This window comes from Sphaeramia orbicularis, chromosome 16, assembly GCF_902148855.1.
Source record: "Sphaeramia orbicularis chromosome 16, fSphaOr1.1, whole genome shotgun sequence".
In the NCBI taxonomy this organism is placed as follows: Eukaryota; Metazoa; Chordata; class Actinopteri; order Kurtiformes; family Apogonidae; genus Sphaeramia; species Sphaeramia orbicularis.
In genome coordinates this window covers 35,997,185-36,016,507 of record NC_043972.1, presented here as the reverse complement: position 1 = coordinate 36,016,507, position 19,323 = coordinate 35,997,185, and the positions used below count along the sequence as shown (strand labels likewise).

General features: G+C 39.7%; 1 protein-coding gene across 3 annotated transcripts; it reads right to left on the bottom strand.

Moving 5' to 3' along the window:
- Positions 1-517: 517 nt before the first annotated feature.
- Positions 518-19,179, bottom strand: virma (vir like m6A methyltransferase associated). 3 transcript variants are annotated; one of them, XM_030157024.1, is made up of 27 exons: positions 19,083-19,179; positions 18,477-18,589; positions 17,063-17,149; positions 15,669-15,717; positions 15,417-15,579; positions 15,144-15,263; positions 14,472-14,720; positions 13,250-13,986; positions 11,482-11,619; positions 11,168-11,394; positions 9,943-10,473; positions 9,091-9,245; positions 8,919-9,001; positions 7,724-7,817; positions 5,990-6,378; positions 5,750-5,905; positions 5,395-5,630; positions 4,789-5,035; positions 4,477-4,694; positions 4,241-4,373; positions 3,525-3,665; positions 3,281-3,435; positions 2,794-2,890; positions 2,349-2,515; positions 1,916-2,265; positions 864-1,010; positions 518-745 (listed from the first exon to the last, which is right to left on the bottom strand). In XM_030157024.1, the coding sequence occupies exons 1-27, from the start codon at positions 19,143-19,145 to the stop codon at positions 537-539; spliced, it is 5,454 nt and encodes a 1,817-aa protein (XP_030012884.1). In that variant the 5' UTR covers positions 19,146-19,179; the 3' UTR covers positions 518-536. The 3 variants fall into 3 exon arrangements, with proteins under 3 accessions (XP_030012884.1, XP_030012885.1, XP_030012883.1); XM_030157025.1 differs by having other exon boundaries at positions 14,502-14,720; XM_030157023.1 differs by having other exon boundaries at positions 11,168-11,619.
- Positions 19,180-19,323: the final 144 nt, after the last annotated feature.

Here is a 19,323-nt window from a genome sequence, read left to right as displayed (position 1 = left end):
AACATTTTATGGAGAGTAATGAAATATCCTTCAGTGTGATGTTTATATAACAAAGCAGACCAAAGAATAAAACTGGCACCTCCACTCATGTAGCCTTTGATTAAAACTATTGAGATTATGTTCATGTTTAAGCACCATTAAGTTTTAATTTTACTATTTAACTGTTCCTTGAGAGTGAGTTTTCTGATGCCATTTTTAATATCCACAGAGCTCCAAATTGTTTCATTTTTTTTCCTTTATTGGTGACATGCAGACCTTTGACATTTTTAAGGTATGGTCTGTGTTTCCACATGTCACGCTGATCAACATATGTGATGACAATTAACAAATACAACTATAAGATCAATTTCTAAGACCTTTATTCTCTGAATACAGATCAAGTTAACAAAAACATAAAACATGAAACACAAAGTCCATACGTCATTGAGACAACATCATCGCACTGAGAAGGTGTTTCCATGGAGACAGCATATATAATAAGATCCTGATTGGTCCATTTGTTGCCATTAAAGGCTGCAGTCATTACCCAGGTGAATTTACCTGGTAAAGGAGCGAACATGTCTGCCCCTTCCACCCCCACTCCCTCCGCCACTGAACTTGCTCCCTTGAGATCCTCTTCCTCCTCCCCCTCCTCCACCTCCGCCAGCGCCTGCACCGCCGGCTCCTCCTCCTCCACTAAGCCATGACAGCCCGGTGCCGCCTCTGCCTCGTGGAGCTCTGTCCCGTGGTGCCAAGCGATATGCACCTGGGAAATAACGTAAAAAAAAAAAAACAAAAAAACAAAAAACACACACCAACTTTAGTTTGGTGATATTCATGCTTCAGAAGTGAAGTACAAGCAGGTGTATGTTCTCTATACGTACTTGCAGGTGGTTGTCTGGAGGGCAGAGGTCCACGTGTGAAGTTGCTCTGACCTCCGCGGGGTTCACTGTAGGTTCCTCTGTGAGTGACAGCTGGAACTTGGCCGCTCCATGAAGAGCCACGGCCGCCCTCCCTTCGAGTGTAATTACCTACAGAAGCAAGAAGAGAGACATTATCACCCTCTACTGGCAAAGCACTGACCTGCAGTATCTGAATTACAAACCAGTGGTTTCCCAAAGATAGCCTCCTACTGACCTGCTAAATTCGGCTCTGATGGACTAAATGTTTTTCACCGCTAATAAAAGCAGCTATAATTGCGACATTTTTCATACACACTGTGCTATCACTAGCCATGAACTGTTTCTCCTGTTTATTATTTTTTTTATTCATTTATAATCTATGTTTAGCTTTAATCTCTAGCTTTTATCTTATTCTATGACATACTGGGTGATACCTCTGAAATAAAAAAAACCCAATCACAATAAAATTCTAAAGTCTATATCGATGATTACCACAAAATGTGTCAAACATTTTTGAAATTCTAACCCTAATTGTAATCATATAATGTTTTTCAACATCAAAATATGTAGTGAGTAAAAGTAAGTAAAACACCACATTGAAATACAGTATTAATAAGTATTTTAGCTCACAAAGTACACAAAAAAGGCCCAGGTATACTTTTATATTACATTTAGATAACTCTGTGTTTTTATGCACTGACAACATCAGTTTCAAAGATTTCAACTGATTTCACATTGACAGTTTACTAGTTACTGTGCTTTGACTAAAGAGCAACATGGTCCCTTTGCATTCCTATTTGTTTATTTTCTTTCTTGGTAAATGTATGTGGATTTGTAATGTATTTTAAAATAAAGTCTGTGCAAGTATCTCATCAAGTGCACCATATGGTACACACACCTCTGGAAACCCTTAAGTATAGAACATTAATGACAAAGAAACGTGGTCCACTTAGCTTTTTCTGAGCTTTCAGTTTAGGTTGGTGCTATATTTTCTGTCTGTCATCACATGTCCAACTCTACATGTGTGTACTTACCAGACAGCAGAACGCCTTTAGGTTGAGGTGGAGTGAAGAAGCGTGTCTGGCTGTGAAAGGTGGCTCTGCCTCTGTTACCAGTGAACAGTCCTCTAGTTGGGGGTTTAGGGGAGCTCTTTGGGGGGCGTTTAGGAGGTAAAAGTCCAAGTGGGGTTGTAATGTCTTTAAACTCTGCTGCCACAAAGTCATCCACGTGCATGCTGGGAGGTCGAGAGGTATTCTGTTTGCGCTGCCGGAAGAGATCATGGGGTCGGGAGGCATTCTGTCCAAACCCACCACGACCTCCACGGCCTCGTGGTGCTGCCATGATGTGGGCTCTCTTAGCAGGCTCCACATAATCCAGTTTACCACTGCCAAGCACAAGACAGTCCAGTCAAAGTTACTGGAAAATGTTTTTATGATAGGAAAACACACAAATGTATAAAAATTGTACCTTGATGTGATGAAAGTCTCATGCTTGTGTTTGCCGAGTCTGGAGCCTTTGGGGGCCTTAGTGTGACCGGGAGAGGATGGCTCTGATAGGAAGGAGCGCTCCAACTCAGCCTTCAAGTCCAACTCTGGACAACATTCCTGAGCCAGACCAACGAGATCCACCTTCACCTGCCACAGACACACAAGAGCTGGAACTATGCACAGCGAGTACCTGCGGTGTCTACAGTATAGCAGTGTAAAGATACAGGGCCTGTCGATATTTACATTCCCAGTGATTAGAAGGTTTGCATTTCATTAACGCTCACAGTTTTGTACTAGTTCTTATTCCCTGTAACACTTGCTGGTCTTACCCAAAACTACTTCTACACAAAAAAGCTGAGATTTATAATCAAGATGATGTTTTGATTGTACAGTTCCGTTAGTTGTAAATGGACAAACATACTTACCATATCAACATCTGATTCAATATCATCAGTTTGAAAGGGAGAAAACCACAGAGCCTTCAGCTGTTCATCCAGAGCTTCAGACAGAATGAACACAGTCCTGAAGACAAAAAGCCCATCCACAAAGATGTTTTAAAAAGGTTTTGATTATACTGCCAATTTCTCATCCAAGTATTAGCAAGGATTATTTTGTATGAGGTTGAAATTGTATAGATTTTTCACCAGTTCTGTTTTTATACTTCTAATTTATTATGTATAGTCAGTTTGCTCTTGTGTTCTATTTTTTGTTCTTGTAGTCTACTTTTGCTATTTGTGATGCTGCTGCTACACTGCATTTTCCCAGTTTGGGATCAATAAAGTATATCTATCTATGAATCTTGCTTTAAGTTTTAAAGCTTAAAACCCATCTAAAGATGTTTTTTTATGTGGCTCCAAGAACAAAAGGTAAATGAATGGACTGACATAAATTATCATTTGTTTCCATTTCTACCTGTGATTAAACTGTGCTCCAAGTGTCTCAGGTGCAGGCAGAGTGGGTTCAGTATCAGCAGCAGGAGGCGTATCACTGGCCGTCTCCAGCGTCTGCCTTAGAACAATCACATTTTCCAGCATCGTCTCCAATGACTCATCCTCTTTACATAGTTTCTACAAACAAACATAAAACTGAGTGAAGTGACAAGACTGCATTCCACATATTTTGTAAAATTCTACATCATAGTGGGTGTTATTTGTACCGTAATTTGTTTCTCCAAAGTTGGAAGAGGATGTGAGTCCGACTCCTCCCACTGCAGCAGAGCTTTCATCTCAGAGCCCGTCAACAACCGAGGAGGAACGAAGCCCACATCCTCACCAGACCCTTGTCCCTCCTCAACACACTGCATTAGACACAGACACATTCAGGTGTAAGTAATAACTGTCATTGAATAGCCATAAAGATAATAATAATAATCATTATTATTATTATTATTGTTATTATTATTATTATTATTATTATTAATAATAATAATCATTATTATTATTATTATTATTAAAGATAATTATTACATTAAAGGTAAAGTTACTCTAACGGTTACATGTGCATACAAAGGCTTTAGCATAGCTGTCATTGTCATTAAGATGCAGGAAAAAAGTAAAAAGATATTGAACTACAAAAGTCCTTGTGATTTGTTCATAATGTGATGAAAAACATATCACCAATATGCCTAGAAATTCGTTCTGCTTTTTTTTTTCCTAATAATAAAAATAGGTTAAAAAAAAACAAAACAAAACAAAGCAAACAAAGCAGCAGTTTACTATTTAGCATTTTTACTGTTCACTGTGACGTGGCAACATATAAACACCTGTATCTAGTTCTGAACTGAAGATTTAAAACTGAGTTCATATTTGGACAATAATGTTTAAATTACATTTTTAAATTACATATTTAAAAACTGACAAAAACCGGATGTACCATTGATTCTGTGTTGAGGATCTGTCTGAGGAAGTCCAGCAGAGTGGACAGGAGATCCGCCGTGTCCTTTTTAAAGGGAAACACTAGTCTCTTCAACAAGGAGCACAAACTAGCACCATGTTTCTTCAAAGAACTGAAATAAAGTTAATATACATAAATTAAAAGTTATAAAATACATGCAAGTGTTTTAAGACAGAAGGTTTGCACTTGGAATCAAAAGAGAATATTTTCTTTACACTTTGAGATGATACAGTCCATAGTCGTGTTCTGTGAGGAATGTCAGCGTTCTGATGCAGGTAAGTAGAAGTGGTGCACTGCTCTCTGCGTTTCCCAAAACCTCCAACAAGGCGTTGCATACAGATGACATCATCTCTCGTCCAGGAAGTGAGTTAGCTAGCTGCTCTACCTCAGACACACAGCCTTCACCAGGTGGAGAAACCACCAGAGAAATATCCTGTTGGAGAGACAGATGGATATTTTCAGGCTTTGTTGGACTCCATGCCAGAATGTGCAAATATGTTTGCTTTTATGTGCGGTATACAGTTTACCTGGTCACATAGTGACTGTAAAATAGTGCCAACTACTTCACTGCACTGCTGCTGTAAGGAGTGGTCTGCAGGGGGAACCAGCAGTGACAGCAGCAGTGGAAACAGATCGGCTAGTTGTTCGTCTCCAGATACAGACCCAGAGAGCAGGTGTAACGATGCGCTCTTACAAGCTCTCTGTGACACCAGGGCGTCCATCAAAGAAAGCAGCCGGAGGACTTGTCCCCAACACACGCCTTTCCCTTCCGTCCTGCAAACAGCAAATATGTCATACTTAAAATTAGAATTATGTGAGCACAAACTCTACCCAGCATGTTCCTGGATATTCAGATAAAGTGTGAAAAGAAGGCTTATAAAAGCAACAAGTAGTGACAGCGATAAGGAGACTAAATGTTTTTCATTTCCCTTTACATGAAAATTTTAGATGGAAAATAGCAAAAGAATGCTCTACTTCTGCATATTAGCCTATACCACTGCCTTATGATAATACAATGTGACCTACTTAATTTCCTCCAGATATGCGTTTTCTTTCTTGCAGCATTTCAAAGATATTAAAATTGGCTTTAAACATGGAAACACAGCCCTGACAGATGTGTGTTTTTCACTCACGGCTGAAGTTCTTCTAGCAGCAGCTCCAGTAGGGTCTTCATGATGAGGGTTGCAGTGGGTGAGGACAGGTCTGCCAGTTGGACACACACTCTCCTCAGCATGGCGAGGAGAGGAGGGCAGCTGGTGGCGCACACACACCTCAACGCCTCCGAAAACTCCTTCCACTTTGCCCGTAGGTGCATGCTCCACAGTTTCCTTGTGTTTAAGGCTACAGCCACATCTTGGACTGAAATGACCTGGACAGTCAAAGTTGAGTTAATAAAAGTATGTACAGTAAAAAAAGTAAAAACATACAGAGGACAAAAGACAGGAGAGCTGAGGGTTCAGTTAATAAGACAGAGCTCCGTTCATGTACCTGAGTGCTCTGCATTGGCAGCGGCAGAGGAAGGAGCTCAGACAGCAGTGTCAGGCCTGAAAACAGACCTTCAGGAGCTTTCAGAAGTGAACACAAAACCTCTTTAAGCATCAGAGACCACGTGTTACTGGCCAGGGTCTCTTCGGTATGAGTCACCTGCAGCAGACAGACACAATGACTCAAAACAATCACTACCATCGACTACTTCTGCACAAAATTACTGCTTTTATATTTACACACCTCCTCATTCACTCCCTGTGTGAAGGTGAGCAGTATGTCCACAATCAGCGCCTGCACTCTTGTCTCCTCCCCGTCTAGGCGACCAGACGCAGGGATGGAGCAGACTATCATGTGGAGTGTCACTAACACGCTTGCAACGCGAGTGTCTCTGAACTGAAATGCTCCCCCACGCAGCAGCTCCGTCAGCATGGTCCGCAACAACCGCAGTGTGCTGATACATATACTGAGGATCATGCAGCGCTGCGGTGTGGGGCCCATGTGCCCATGAACACGCCACGGCTGCAGCAGCACACTGCACAGTTTCTGCAGGACACGCACACATGTGTCAAGACCTTCACCAGAAAACAACTGGACGCCAGCAAGACTCCACTTAAGATCCCTCTGCTGACCTACAGAAATGAGAGAGACATGTCAGGGTTTTGTTGGATCAAACAAAAAAAATAACAAGGTTACAAACTGGCTACAACAACAGTGATAATAAAGACTTACAAAAGTTGAAGAAAACTGGGACGAAAAGTAAAAATTGTTAAAACTGTTAAAGTAAAAACTGTTTCATGTTGTTGTGGAAAAGTGAAGCCACTTTTCCAAACTTCTGTGTTGAGCCACAACATAGAGAAGCAGAATGACGTCCAACTTGAACAGCTATTGGTAATTACAGCTGTCAATCAAATATGTAACCCTGTGGGAAAATCTGTGATTAGGCAAAACCTGCATGTCAAGGGATGAAATTTTTTTACTACAAGTAAATGTAGCAGTCTCTTGATCTGTCAGGTAACTATGAAAGTTTTACTCACTGATGCACTCTAGCACTGAAAATCAAAAACACAAAAAATAAAAACACAACAAAAAACACACTTAAAACTAAATAAACTTAGGAAGGAGAAACACCCTCCAATCTTTAAGATGTGGGTCAGTGACCTTTTACATCACCTGACACGAGAGAAGATCCGCTGTTCTACAAGAGGGTGGGCTCAGAAATTCTATGATACGTGGAAGCCTTTTCTAATACACATAGAGAAGTTGGATGTCACCCATACTGACGTTGTATCAGACTGATCTTCTATTACAGAAGAATTTAGGGCTCATAGGGACCGCTTTTGCTCTATTTGCATTTATAATTTAAAAAATGTCTTCCTTTTTTTTCCAAACTCACCAAACACCACTACTTTAAAAATATGCTTTGTTTTGTATACAATTTCAAAAGGCAAATAATGTATACAATATATGTGGTTGTACGCACAATCAAAGCCAATCTGCTAAATGGTACAGTGATATTTTCATAGGGGTGGGGCTCTGTTGGAGCATGGGTAAGGATTGTTCTTGTTTGTATTGACTCATGTCTGTAACATATTTAGCTTGTACAGTTTCTGCATAAATACCAACAAAAAGACTTTGAGCAAAAAAAGCTAAATAAACTTGGATAAATAAATGACTTGAAATAGCATACTTTTTTTTTTTTTTAATATGCAAAATATAAAACATGAGACCATTGCACTCTTCATTTCTACCCTTTTCAGGTTATAAAAGTAAATCTAATTAAGGAAAAAAATACAATAAAAGGTAGAAAATGTAAGATAAACATACTTAAACACTAACTCACACAAAACAAATTGATTATTTATAAAGAAAAACCAAAACTAATTTAAAAAGTGTGTAATAACTGTATAAAAGATTGCATTACAAAAAATTTTATTAAAAAAATTCAAGCAAAAAGAAGAAATGAAGTGTCTTTACCTTCGACAGCAGGTGGAGGGCAGGCGATGTGACAGAGGACCCTGAGAGCAGTGACGAGTCCGGTTCCCTCGGCCGTCAACACATTTTCCACATTCTTCAGTTGGGAAAAAGAGACATGTTTTAAATGACATACAGTGCTCTAATTCGCATACAGCTTATACTTTCAATATTTTACAGAGCAGGTGTATGTCAGTGCAGTTGAAACATGTCCCACTCATGATACATTCCATAAAGATGTATATCTGGAGGGACGGTATAGGACCAGAGCATGTATTATCAAGTTTAGTATCTGTTTTGTTGTTTTATATTATGTCTGCAAAGCTTGAATTCATAGGATTTCAGAGATATAAGACGCTATAAAGGCTTGTTTGGTAATCGTTGTTAAAAGAGTACAAGAGCCATGATGGTCAAAATAACATTTCAGAAATGTAACTCGGCTGCAGAATTATTACATACTAACCTGATCCCCAGAATTTGTATGATTAGAATAATTTCCATTCATGTGTATAAACAACAGTGGATGCAACTGACAGAAATATCCCGTTATAATCAGTATTGCATCGTTTCCCTCTGTTTGCAGTTTAACTGAGTGCTCATTTAATGACGTGAACTCAGTGTTGTGGTTCGATGGTACCTGAATGTAAAACTGTTTATCTCGAGGCACTTAACGTCTAATATTCGAATGACTGTATTTCCAGTGTCGAGTGCCAATAAATGTGTGTCAATTAAGTGTGTGTTGAATATAATTAGGCTTTTTTCTATTATAGTGACATAGAGCATAAACATAAAAAGTCAATTCCAACTTTATCACAATTATTTTTATGACAATTGACTTTCATAATAATACCCACAAAACAACAGTTCAGAGCTTCTATCAATGGATAAAAACAGGAAATAGCACTTGCTGTGATCCTCAGGGCCACTGTAAACATAAAGTTTATCTTTCCCTCTGATAAAAGTAGAACTGAATCACCTCTATCATTAGAAATAAAATAATAAACGCACTTTGACAGACTACCTGTTATAAGCCCTGACTCCTACACATAAAGAGTTAATGGACAACCAACTACATTTATCATTCAGAGGATCGTAAGAATTTCTGCAGGCAATACGGAAAGATGAAAGCACACAATATCACTCAAATGAAACTGCAGTGAAATGTTGCTTTACTGCAGCAGGTTGTGTATTTGGTTACCTGTTTGATGTAGTCTATGAGGGTGGGAATGCTGCCAATATCAAAACGCAGTTTCTCCAAAGGCTCCAGCCATTTACTCAACTCTGAAGTACAAAGAAAGTGTAAAACATTAATCTTCAAAACCACAAACACCCTCAAGAAAATGTTTTATGTGAAAAGATGCATAATTTACCCTGTAATTTGGGATTGGTGTCATCGGCCTTCGCTATGGACAGCAAAGGAGCAGCAAACTGTTCCATCATCCGCAGTTCATTGGAGCTCTGTGCCACCAGTAACACCAGCATACAAGCGTAGTTATACGTCACTGCTTTACGAGCTTTGGCCTCACTACAACACAAGAAAAACAAACAAGTGAAAATCCAGTCACATATTAACAGTGCGGTGCCTTAAGAACAAATAAATTTTCCTGATTGAAAATATTAATTACACTGTCTGAATTATACACAACATTGCTGATTTCTATGTTTGTGTTATATTATTGTTATATGATGACTAATGCAATAGTTTTGTTTTCTTTTAAGTATTATTACTGATATTTGCAAATGTACATATTTGAACTCTACTTTCATTGGCCATTTTTGGCTTCTAACCTCTGCTGCACAATGTTCAAGCAACCTCTTAAGTCCTGCTGTATGTTTGTACTTGTATGTTCAAAGTAGAGCTGCAACTAGTGTTAATTACATGTTGATTATTCTTTCTATTTATCTATTTATATATGTATTAAAGGTCAGAAAATGGTCCAAGACGATATCCACAAAAAGGTGGTTTGGTCCCAAAACCTGAACATATTCAAATTAATGTCATAGAGGGATAAGAAAAATACATTATTTTAAGAATCTGAAATCAGAATGAAGAAAAGAAAAAAAAAAAAAAAGAAAAACGCAAACCATTAAGGCGATGGCGGTTAATTAAATAAACAACAAATTGATTAATTAAATAATTGTTTCAGATCTAATTAAACAAATAAAATGATTCATACAAATTGGCCTTTACAGTTTGGAGACACTAGGGAAGGCAGCCTCACCCCTGTCCATCCTTGCTGTGGTGCTGGAGCAGCGTGACCAGGCAGGACAGGTTGTTGTCCAAGCTGAGAACGTGAGCCACAGCGCTGCGTCCAGTCTGAGTGAAAGTCATCAGGTAGAGTGCGTGGAGCATGCCCAGTACTTCTGGGTTGTCACCTTCCTCTAGCCCCACTCCGCCGTCTCCTCCTGTGGCAACGTGGCTCATGAGCTCTGACACACCCTGCAGAGCATGTAGCGCCTGCATGAGCCAGACACCAAAGCCCTCTTCACCAAACCCTGGCCCTGTGAGACCCCCACCCTCTCCTCCTGTCAAGGTGGTCTCCTCGCCTTCTGCCTCGGCCACCGAAGCCAGGAGACGCAGCAGGAGGTTGGATGGAGTGGGCTGGGCCAGAAGGAAGAGGAGGCCGGACTGGGTGAGTGATAGGAACCGTAAGAGTTCTTTAATGGCTTGGATGACTCCTAAGTGCCCCGCTGCTGCAGCCACCGACAACACGACTGTTGTACTTTCCAAGAAATGGCAGGCATGCATATACCTGAAATATATGAAGAGTAATATTAGAAATCCAGGTACTGAGTCATAGCTACATTTCATAATTTTTTATATGCTTTCAATAATTTAGATTTAAACTCTCCCAATGTAACTGTTGAAAATGTGAGGTGATGGCAGGTGGAAGATGATGGCATCGCTAGGTTTTTTTGATTTCCTATGGAAATCTTATGACTCTATAACAAAGTTTTACGTGTTGTCTTAACCCACGAGCAGGGGTTTAAAAAAAAAAAAAACACACGAAAGGCTTCAATCAAACAATAATTGAGTAGTTATTGAACAAGCTGAATGTGCATTCACCCACATTTGATGAAAATAATGAGGTGATTCCATATGAGCCTCCGCACCACATCACGACGCTTTAATGGGTTATGATCCAACCAGTTCTGACTGAGCTGCACAGTTTGTATGTCAATTGATAACAGCATGATCAATAAGATTTTTTTCCAATGAACACATTTAAATGAATGACTGATATTAATATTTTGTAAAAGAATTATTAGTTTCTTAATCCGACATCCAATCTAATTTTAAATGTTTTAGTTGTATTTCAGACATTTTAAGGCCTAAAATTCAGATTATCAGATCTTATTAATGATCTGCATAATTTTGTTATACTTAGATTTGTGCTCTCCTAAATTCATAAAATAACAGCTGCTATCATGAGTCTGACTGTGTACCTGTAGAGTGTTGGGTATGGGTCGTCCCTCTCTTGCGGTCCTGTTATCCTAACAGTGGTCGGGAAAGCTTTCCCAGGGGGCTGGACCATGCAGTGAGGAGCAGTCTCTAACAGGTGATGTAACTCTTCCAAAACACCTGCCAGCCTATCAAGCTCTGCCTCACTCACAGGGGAGGAACTCAGTGATGGTTCCTCCTCCATGGGACTCTCGGCTCCTTCCATCTCCTCCTGTAAATAACAGCAACAGTCATCATAATAAATATACCCAATATTTTGACAAATAAGTGTGAATGAAGTAGTTGTGTGTGCTTGTACCTGTGGAGATTCACTCAGTGCAGCTGCTGATCGCTGTAAATCAGCAAGAACCTCATAAACGTGGCTTTTCTGTAATATGGCATTTCCAGCTGTTATAACCCTCACAGTTTCTTCATGCAGGAAAAGCTGAACTAAACGCTGTGGAGGAAATACAGGTAGTAATGTAACTATTGAACACCAATACAGATGAAAAATCATTAGAGGAAAATTCTTCATATTATTGGACAGTATGTGCAATTATCTGGCTGTAGAGGCAAAAATTTTATGCCTTTAAAGATCATTATGAATGAAATTTACAACCTATCTCAAATACAGAACCACTCTGGGTGATGGCAGCCTTTTCTATGTGATACTAGTACCTATATACCAAAATTTATAATTGGAATATTTTCTGCATTAGGCTTCAGATTTGTTCATTTCAACAGGTTCCAACCAAGGATTATACATGTATCACACGTGCATCCTATATATTTATAGGCCTGTAATGGTACACAAAATTTTCAGTTCGGTACGTTTTCGGTTTTGAAAGCCACGGTTTGTTTTTTTTTTTCGGTTCGGTACGGGAAGAAAGAAAACCCCTCAAAATGTCTTTAATACATTTGTGAATTTTTTAACATTTTTCCCCCAATTTTTGGGCACAATAGAAAATAGAAAAACAGGAATAGTATAATTCTGCTGCTATAAATAAAATAGAAAATAAAATAAATTATTAATATTACAAAATGTATTTTAAACATTAGTATTGCACTTTTTCCTGACAGGTAGTTTTGAACAAACAAACAAAAATCTAATCACAGTTCTGTTAGTTCACATTCTGCATAAAAATATCAACAAAAAAAATTCTGCATGAAGTGCAACATTAACAGAAGGGTAAACTGGTATTCTGTTTTAACAAACTGAAGAGCAACATTGACAACAAACTTAACTAAATAATTTATTTTAGGACAGAGAACAAACTGTTTAGGCTACTTTGTGTACTTGTTTGTGTGTGTGTGTGTGCGCGTGCACGTGTGCAAGGTGCCATTTGTCTGGGGGATGGTTTGTTTGTTGTTGTTTTTTTTTTTTTTGGTCAGAACCGGGGGGTGCGGGGTGCGGTCCGGTCCATACCAAACGTAACTAATGCTGGCGTGAAACGAAAGTGAAACTTTATTTTTATATACTTTCAACGGCCAACTCCGAGTTCTATTCCTCTGTTATACAGCGTGCGTGAGAGAGACACACAGACAGAACTAGTGTGTTTTAGAACTACCGTAGTTCCTAGGGGCCAAACAACGTCCATCTTATTAACGTCTCTTTCCTCGTTGTTGTCTTTCACCGGGACCTGAAGTGATCCAAACTGGACTGGACTGATGGTGGAGGGTCTTCAATCTCTTCCTTCCAGGTTCACATCATATTTGTTGTTTTTTTAACCTTATGTTAGCTGCTGTTTCGTATTTCGGGTCATTGTGTACTCCTTCAATATGTCCGTGTGAAACTTACGCGGATTTAAAGTTCCGCATCAAACAATGTCTTTCGTTCCTTTTTCTTTTTGTCAATATCCTGTGCCATTTCGGTACAGCTGTGTACCAAACCGAACAGATGTGTACCGAAACGGTTCGGTACGTGTACCGTTACAGGCCTATATATTTATATTTTTAAGATATCAAAAGACTGAATTTAATATGTTTAGAAGTATAGAATTCAGCTTATGAAGCTGCAGGCTTTTCATTGTCAATAGGCTGAATTTCCAGAGAAATGATTTTGCAGTTTGTTTACTTGTGTTACTAACCTGATAGCCGCTCTTCTCTGAGTCTCCTGTGTTTAGGAAAATTTCCACCCCTTCAGGAGCACTGGTCAGAGCATCCAGAGCCCTTATGATGCTCAGCTTCAGTGTTGAGGAGATGTGATCTGTATGGAGCAGCTCCAGCAGCACGCCCAGGGCACCTTCACGCAGAAGAATGGTGAGGCCCTGAGGACACTCTGCCAGATGGGATGCTAGCTTGGCACCAGCTTTCAGTTGTCTGAGGTTAAGTGCAATGGGTTGTGTGAGAGCAATATCCATACTGAGAGCCTGTAGAGCCCACTGGACCAGAATTCCAACAGGGTCTTCCCCCTCGCTCTCCCCTTCACTCTGTTTGATTAGATAAGCCAACCCTTTACCCAGGAGTCCAGGGGCCTCCTCTAGGGCATTGACCCATCGTGCATCTCTGTCATCGCTGATGCTAGTTAGCAACTCTTTCAACTGAGCAACAGCCTCAGCATCCTCTCCGGCTGCGGGTCCTTCAGTACCACCAGGATCAATGGGCTCCTCCACACTAGCCTTTTCCAGCTGGGTGTCAAAACGTGTTTTATAAGGAGGGTTGAAGAAGAGCAAGGGCCTGAGTTCTCGCTCATAGGGATCATACTGAACTGGGGGAACTGATGCCAAGTCCTCAGGAGTATAGACCATGTCAAAAGTTTGCAACTTGAAACTGCCATTGTCCAGGTCATCTTCATCACTGGAAATCTGCTCGTAGCCATCATCACCTGACAAGAAATTAGATAGGATGTTTATATACTGCAAACACAAGTATGAAAAATCCAAAATGTCAAAATGTGTGTAAAAATTAAAGAGAATGAGGAGGCCAGCAGCTACTTTTTATCGCCTTACTGTTTAAGAAATGAACATTGATCTACTCACACATGGCAGCATCACTCCAAACATGCAGGGTTAGTTTGACATGCAGGATGTGTCTACAGCACAAGCATCAGCAGGGCTGTTAAGATGTACAAAGTACACCTGCAGACGACAGCTTATGTTTGTTGAGCATAAGCCTTCAGAGTGGCCCGGGGCAGACGAGCCAAGAGTTTGAGACATCCAGCAGCTGTACATGGAGGCAGCATGCCAGAGCACACACTGTCTAGATTTCATTCATCCCAAATGGACCCTGCTCCCACAGCCCTGTCTGGGTTTAGGGCCTGGTCCATTTGGGAATGCAGACTGTCCTACTCTCACAGCCATACTCCCCTACCTTCCTCCATCTCCTCTTCCTCTTCCTCACCCTCATCTTCCTCCTCGTCTTCTTCCTCTTCCTCCTCCAGGGCGCTCCCTTCTGTTCGCGCATCTTCCTCCTCCTCCTGCTCTTCTTCCTCCTCATCGTCACCTTCTTCCTCTTGTTCAGCATCAGAATAGGTTTCATCGGCTGGTAGTGATCTTTCAGGTGAGACGGCTTCCAGGTAGTCATCACGACCCTCACATGTCTCTTCTTTGACCACGCCCACTATAGATGTGTCAACATACCCCAGATATAAGATTAGAGATTTATAATACTTTAGGGCTGCACAACTTTGTGAAAAGTCAGATTATTTTGGACAATACTGCAACAAAATACCAACTTGAACTACTGTGCACAAATGCTAAACCTGTTGGTATTCATAAGAATACACCTAACTGTTCACTGTCACTGAGGCCAAAGTATGACCATACATACACTACACCTTTAAACTACACTACTTTGGGATTACACACTGCACAGGCTGATAGTCCAATTTGATTTATTCAGCAGCTATGTATTACAAAAAAAAACTAAAAAAAAAAAAAAAGAAAAAAACAAGATTCTTAAACTGAAAAACCCTCTTTGGTATTCTAAATTTGCGTGCAGTAGTTCATAAACAGTAAAAACACAAACGTGTAAAGCTCTGACCTGTCACTGGGACTTGCTCCTCGTCATCGTCGTCTGGTGGTGGAGGTCCCGGTGGGGTTCGAGGCCCCCTTGGTCCTTGTCTGGGTGGACTGCCATTGTACTGGTCATCTTTTTCCCACTCTTAAAAGGACAAAAGAATACAAGAGATTTAGTACAACAGGAGCGAGTGAGAGAAAGAAAGTATGAGAAAAGGTATTCATGAGGATGTTTCAGTTTCAGGGATCGGACATGAGGGGCAAGAGTGGTTGGTAGTTTCAGTTTAATGACACCCACCTTGTTTAACGATCCTCTTGAGACCACTTGGCTGTTGGGGGGGTGGAGGTGGTGGAGGGGGGGGTGAGTCTTGGTCATGTCCATGTGAGCGCTCTGCTGTCCCATACACTGCAACAGTCAGACTGGTGTACCAGCCACGCAGCACTAGGCCATCTGTGTTCACCTGCACAAGCGTACAATGTCAAAATATCTAGTAATTTAGATAAAAAAATCCTTGTATAAATCATCTGAAGTTTGAGTAATTCTACTCACCTTTCCACTTGGGCGGAAGACAATAGACTTGTTCTCATCATATTCAAGACTGGGGAGGATAAAGAAACCAATTTTTCTTTCAGACAGCAAAAAAAATGTTAAAGGATAATTATCCCATTTTCAAACCAGCTGACATTTTTTTAAAAAATCTGTCTTAAAAGTATCACTTTTTACCAGCATGTCATGCAATAATGAGAGCCCTAAACATCTCCCCTCCCCATCCAAACACCAATTATGTCTAGAGCTAATCTTGATTGTTTCATGTATTATGGACGATTCGCAGTTTTAATAAACTAAAAAAAAAAAAGGTTACAAATTGCTGTCTTTACTAAATAATATATGCTGTATACCTGTAATAGTTATGATTAGCAACATAAACATAAACTAGCACTTGCAGAGTGTCAAGGAACACAACTAGTTAAAAAAAAAAATCATATGATTTGAAAAGAAAATTAAGCACCACTGGTAGGCAATGAATGACTAGACATACTGCCAATGGATTTATTGAAACAAACAAAATTTTGAATTTTTGTTGCTCAAGAAAGCAATCAGTAATCTTGATTTTGTTATTTAGGAACTTTTCACCGCTCTCATTAAGCAACAACTTAATTAATCTAATTAATTTGAAACATGGAACAGCCTTAAAAAACTTCCTCATGAAACGTTAGGTAACTCGGAACTCTCTGTTATCAAAAAAGACAGTCTCCATAGTTCACTGAATTCATCCTCTTCTTTGACAAAAAGGCAGAACTACTCTAGACAGACAAAAAATGCATTATAATCACCTAGATCCTATTCACCTCCCAGCTGACCAAAGTTACTTTTGGACCAAGGCCATTTTTACCAAATTATATTAATTCTGTTTGTAGCATTAAACAGATCCTGATAACAATCACAAAGTAACAAAAATCTCCTCCCAACTTTCCTGGCAGTGATGATAACTGAGGTGTGCCGTATTTACAGTTTGCAACCACTCTTACACAATGGACACATCTTAGAACGAGTTAATGCTCTGGTGCCATTGTACACACCTCTGTTATTATGAGGTTAGAATAAAAATGCTTGGCTCAAACATTCCACTACTCATCTATTTCACTGGGACCTCTATGTTTGCGTGTCACTTTCAGCTACTGTGTGGGTGGGGTTGTGTTTCTGGAGAGACCTGTTAGCCAGCAGTAGAACAAAAAGACCTGAATATGGGTTGATACACACACAGCATACACGCCTCTGGCCTCTGACAACAAGGCTCAGATTCTACCATGACCGGTTCTGCTGGTGAGACCGACATTCGCATCTTAAGCCCTTTTTAGATCTGACCAGTTAAATACAGTGATAGAGAATGATGAGAGGCCTAGAAAAAACAAAACAAAAGGAGGCAGAGTGTAAATCCTGACCTGCCCAATCTGTGGAAGGTGGGACTGTTGGGTTTGGTGACATTATTGAAGAACAGCTCCAGCTGGAAAGCATGAGGAGATGTCTCCCTGGAAAAACAGAAAGACTCAGACATTAATACAACACAAAGAACTCATCAAGTCTTTAAAAATATTTTAAATACATTCATGTTAAAATGAGATTTAAAGTTAATATTCACTTCTAAATTAATTTAACACAGAGGTCTGATTTCCCCAGGTTTGTGGGGCAGAGAGAAGATTCCTGCAGTTAAATTACATCATACAGGTATATTACACAAGAGGCTCAGTGAGAATCAGGACCTGCTGAACAATGAATCTCAGATGTCACACTCACTCATTCATTCATCCATGCATTCAAGCACAGACCAAGCCTCTACCATTTCTCACAGGTATAGATACACATCAGGTATCTTCAGTAAACACACACGCACGCACGCACGCACACACACACACACACACACACACACACACACACCAAGTAATACAGTAGACCCGTAGTAATGAGGTTAACAGCTACCTGCAACCTGGGATGCACCTGCACAAATTGATCTTTCCCAGTATTAACTTCCATAACTTAAGTCATCTGCTGTTACTAATTACCAATGTGTTAGCTATGCTCTCTTTTCCCAAATTTAAAATAGAAACCACTCTTTTAAATTAGTGCCTCCCTGAAATAACATTAAGTGAGGTACTAAATACTGTACAGATTGTTTTGTCTCATTGAGACACTTATTTATCAGGGAAGCACACAATATGAGAAATAATTATTAGAGTTTCTCTATAAATCTGAAAAGTATAAGGTAAGGTTGATACTACATACTGGATTAATAGCAGTTATTTTCTACACACACCTGGCTAATAAATACTATAAGTACTACATCTCAATATAAATGAGAAATGGCTCTCAGTATAATGCAATATACTTTAAAAGTAGGTCTGAAAAACAAACAAAAAACATTATTTAAATACAGTCAAGTGCAAAGTCCAAATCACTGGAGTTGCAATTTTTTGAAATTTTTGTATGCCAAAACATACTATGATAAATAATGAAATGTGGTGCTACAAATACAATCTTCTACTGCAGAAGCTTTCAAAATAACTGTAGAATGGTAATTTCTGCATATTGGTGAGTGTTCCTATTTAGTTTGGTATGTTGTTGAAACAAGAGGAATAGACAAAATATAAGAAACACATCTGATTATTCTTCAATAGTTTAAAATGATAAAAAGACATTACAAATGAAAAAGCTCTGAATAAAACACTTTCACCAACCGCCAGTTGTAATCTTCAAGTCAGGACTGACTGCATGCTCCTGTACCTCATTTGGATTCGTAATAGTAGGTGCACCTAACAGTCTCAGTGTGTCAGTATTTTTGAATGGGTTTACAGTTCTTACCCAAATGCTCTGCTGTCCGGTAAGTTGCTGTGAGCTTTGATCCCTGGAGGAATAACCCGCACTTCTGTGATCAACACCCCGCAGGGAAACCGCACCACATCTACGTTGGTTAACTGAAAAACAAGAAATTAATGCGACGATTAAGGACGATTAATGCACATGCACAGTCTGGTACATACGATTAATGCACATACACAGTCTGGTACATACTTAGACAATGCAAAACCTTCTTTCCTATTATGAACGTGTCAGTCATAACACAACAACACAGCCACTGTAGCTGCGGGTTAAGAGGTAAACATAACCGGTAAAGACTTTAAATCTAGCTTTCGCTGCCGGGGTAAGAGAGGCAAAGGGAAGTCTTATGTGATTATGTTGTTAAAATCAAGTATAAGTAGTATGTGGTGTGCAGTAACCTGAAATACTCGCTCAAAGTGAAGATCATTTCAATCTTCTCAATATGTCCGTAACACACTGCTAACATTAGCCGTTAGCTAGGAAGTTTAGCATTGCTCTATAAAACTCCTTACTATAAATACTAAGACCACCCAAATCGGGATTCTCTTGAGTTAAGATAAAAGAGTTCTGATGTGTGAAAAAATGTACCTCTGCACTCTGATGCTTAAACGTATCCAGAAAAAGAAGCTCCGTTGGAGAGTCCCCCGCCATCGTTGTAATACTGTCCGCTTGGCCAGGGGTAACTTCCGGGAGAACGGAGAATACTTCCGGAGCACGAACACGTTGTATTTGGGCTGCACACATAAACAAATCACAGTCTATGAAAGAAACCAAGAACAATGATCAAATTCACCATATGGCTGTAATTATATGAATACATAAAAAGTAA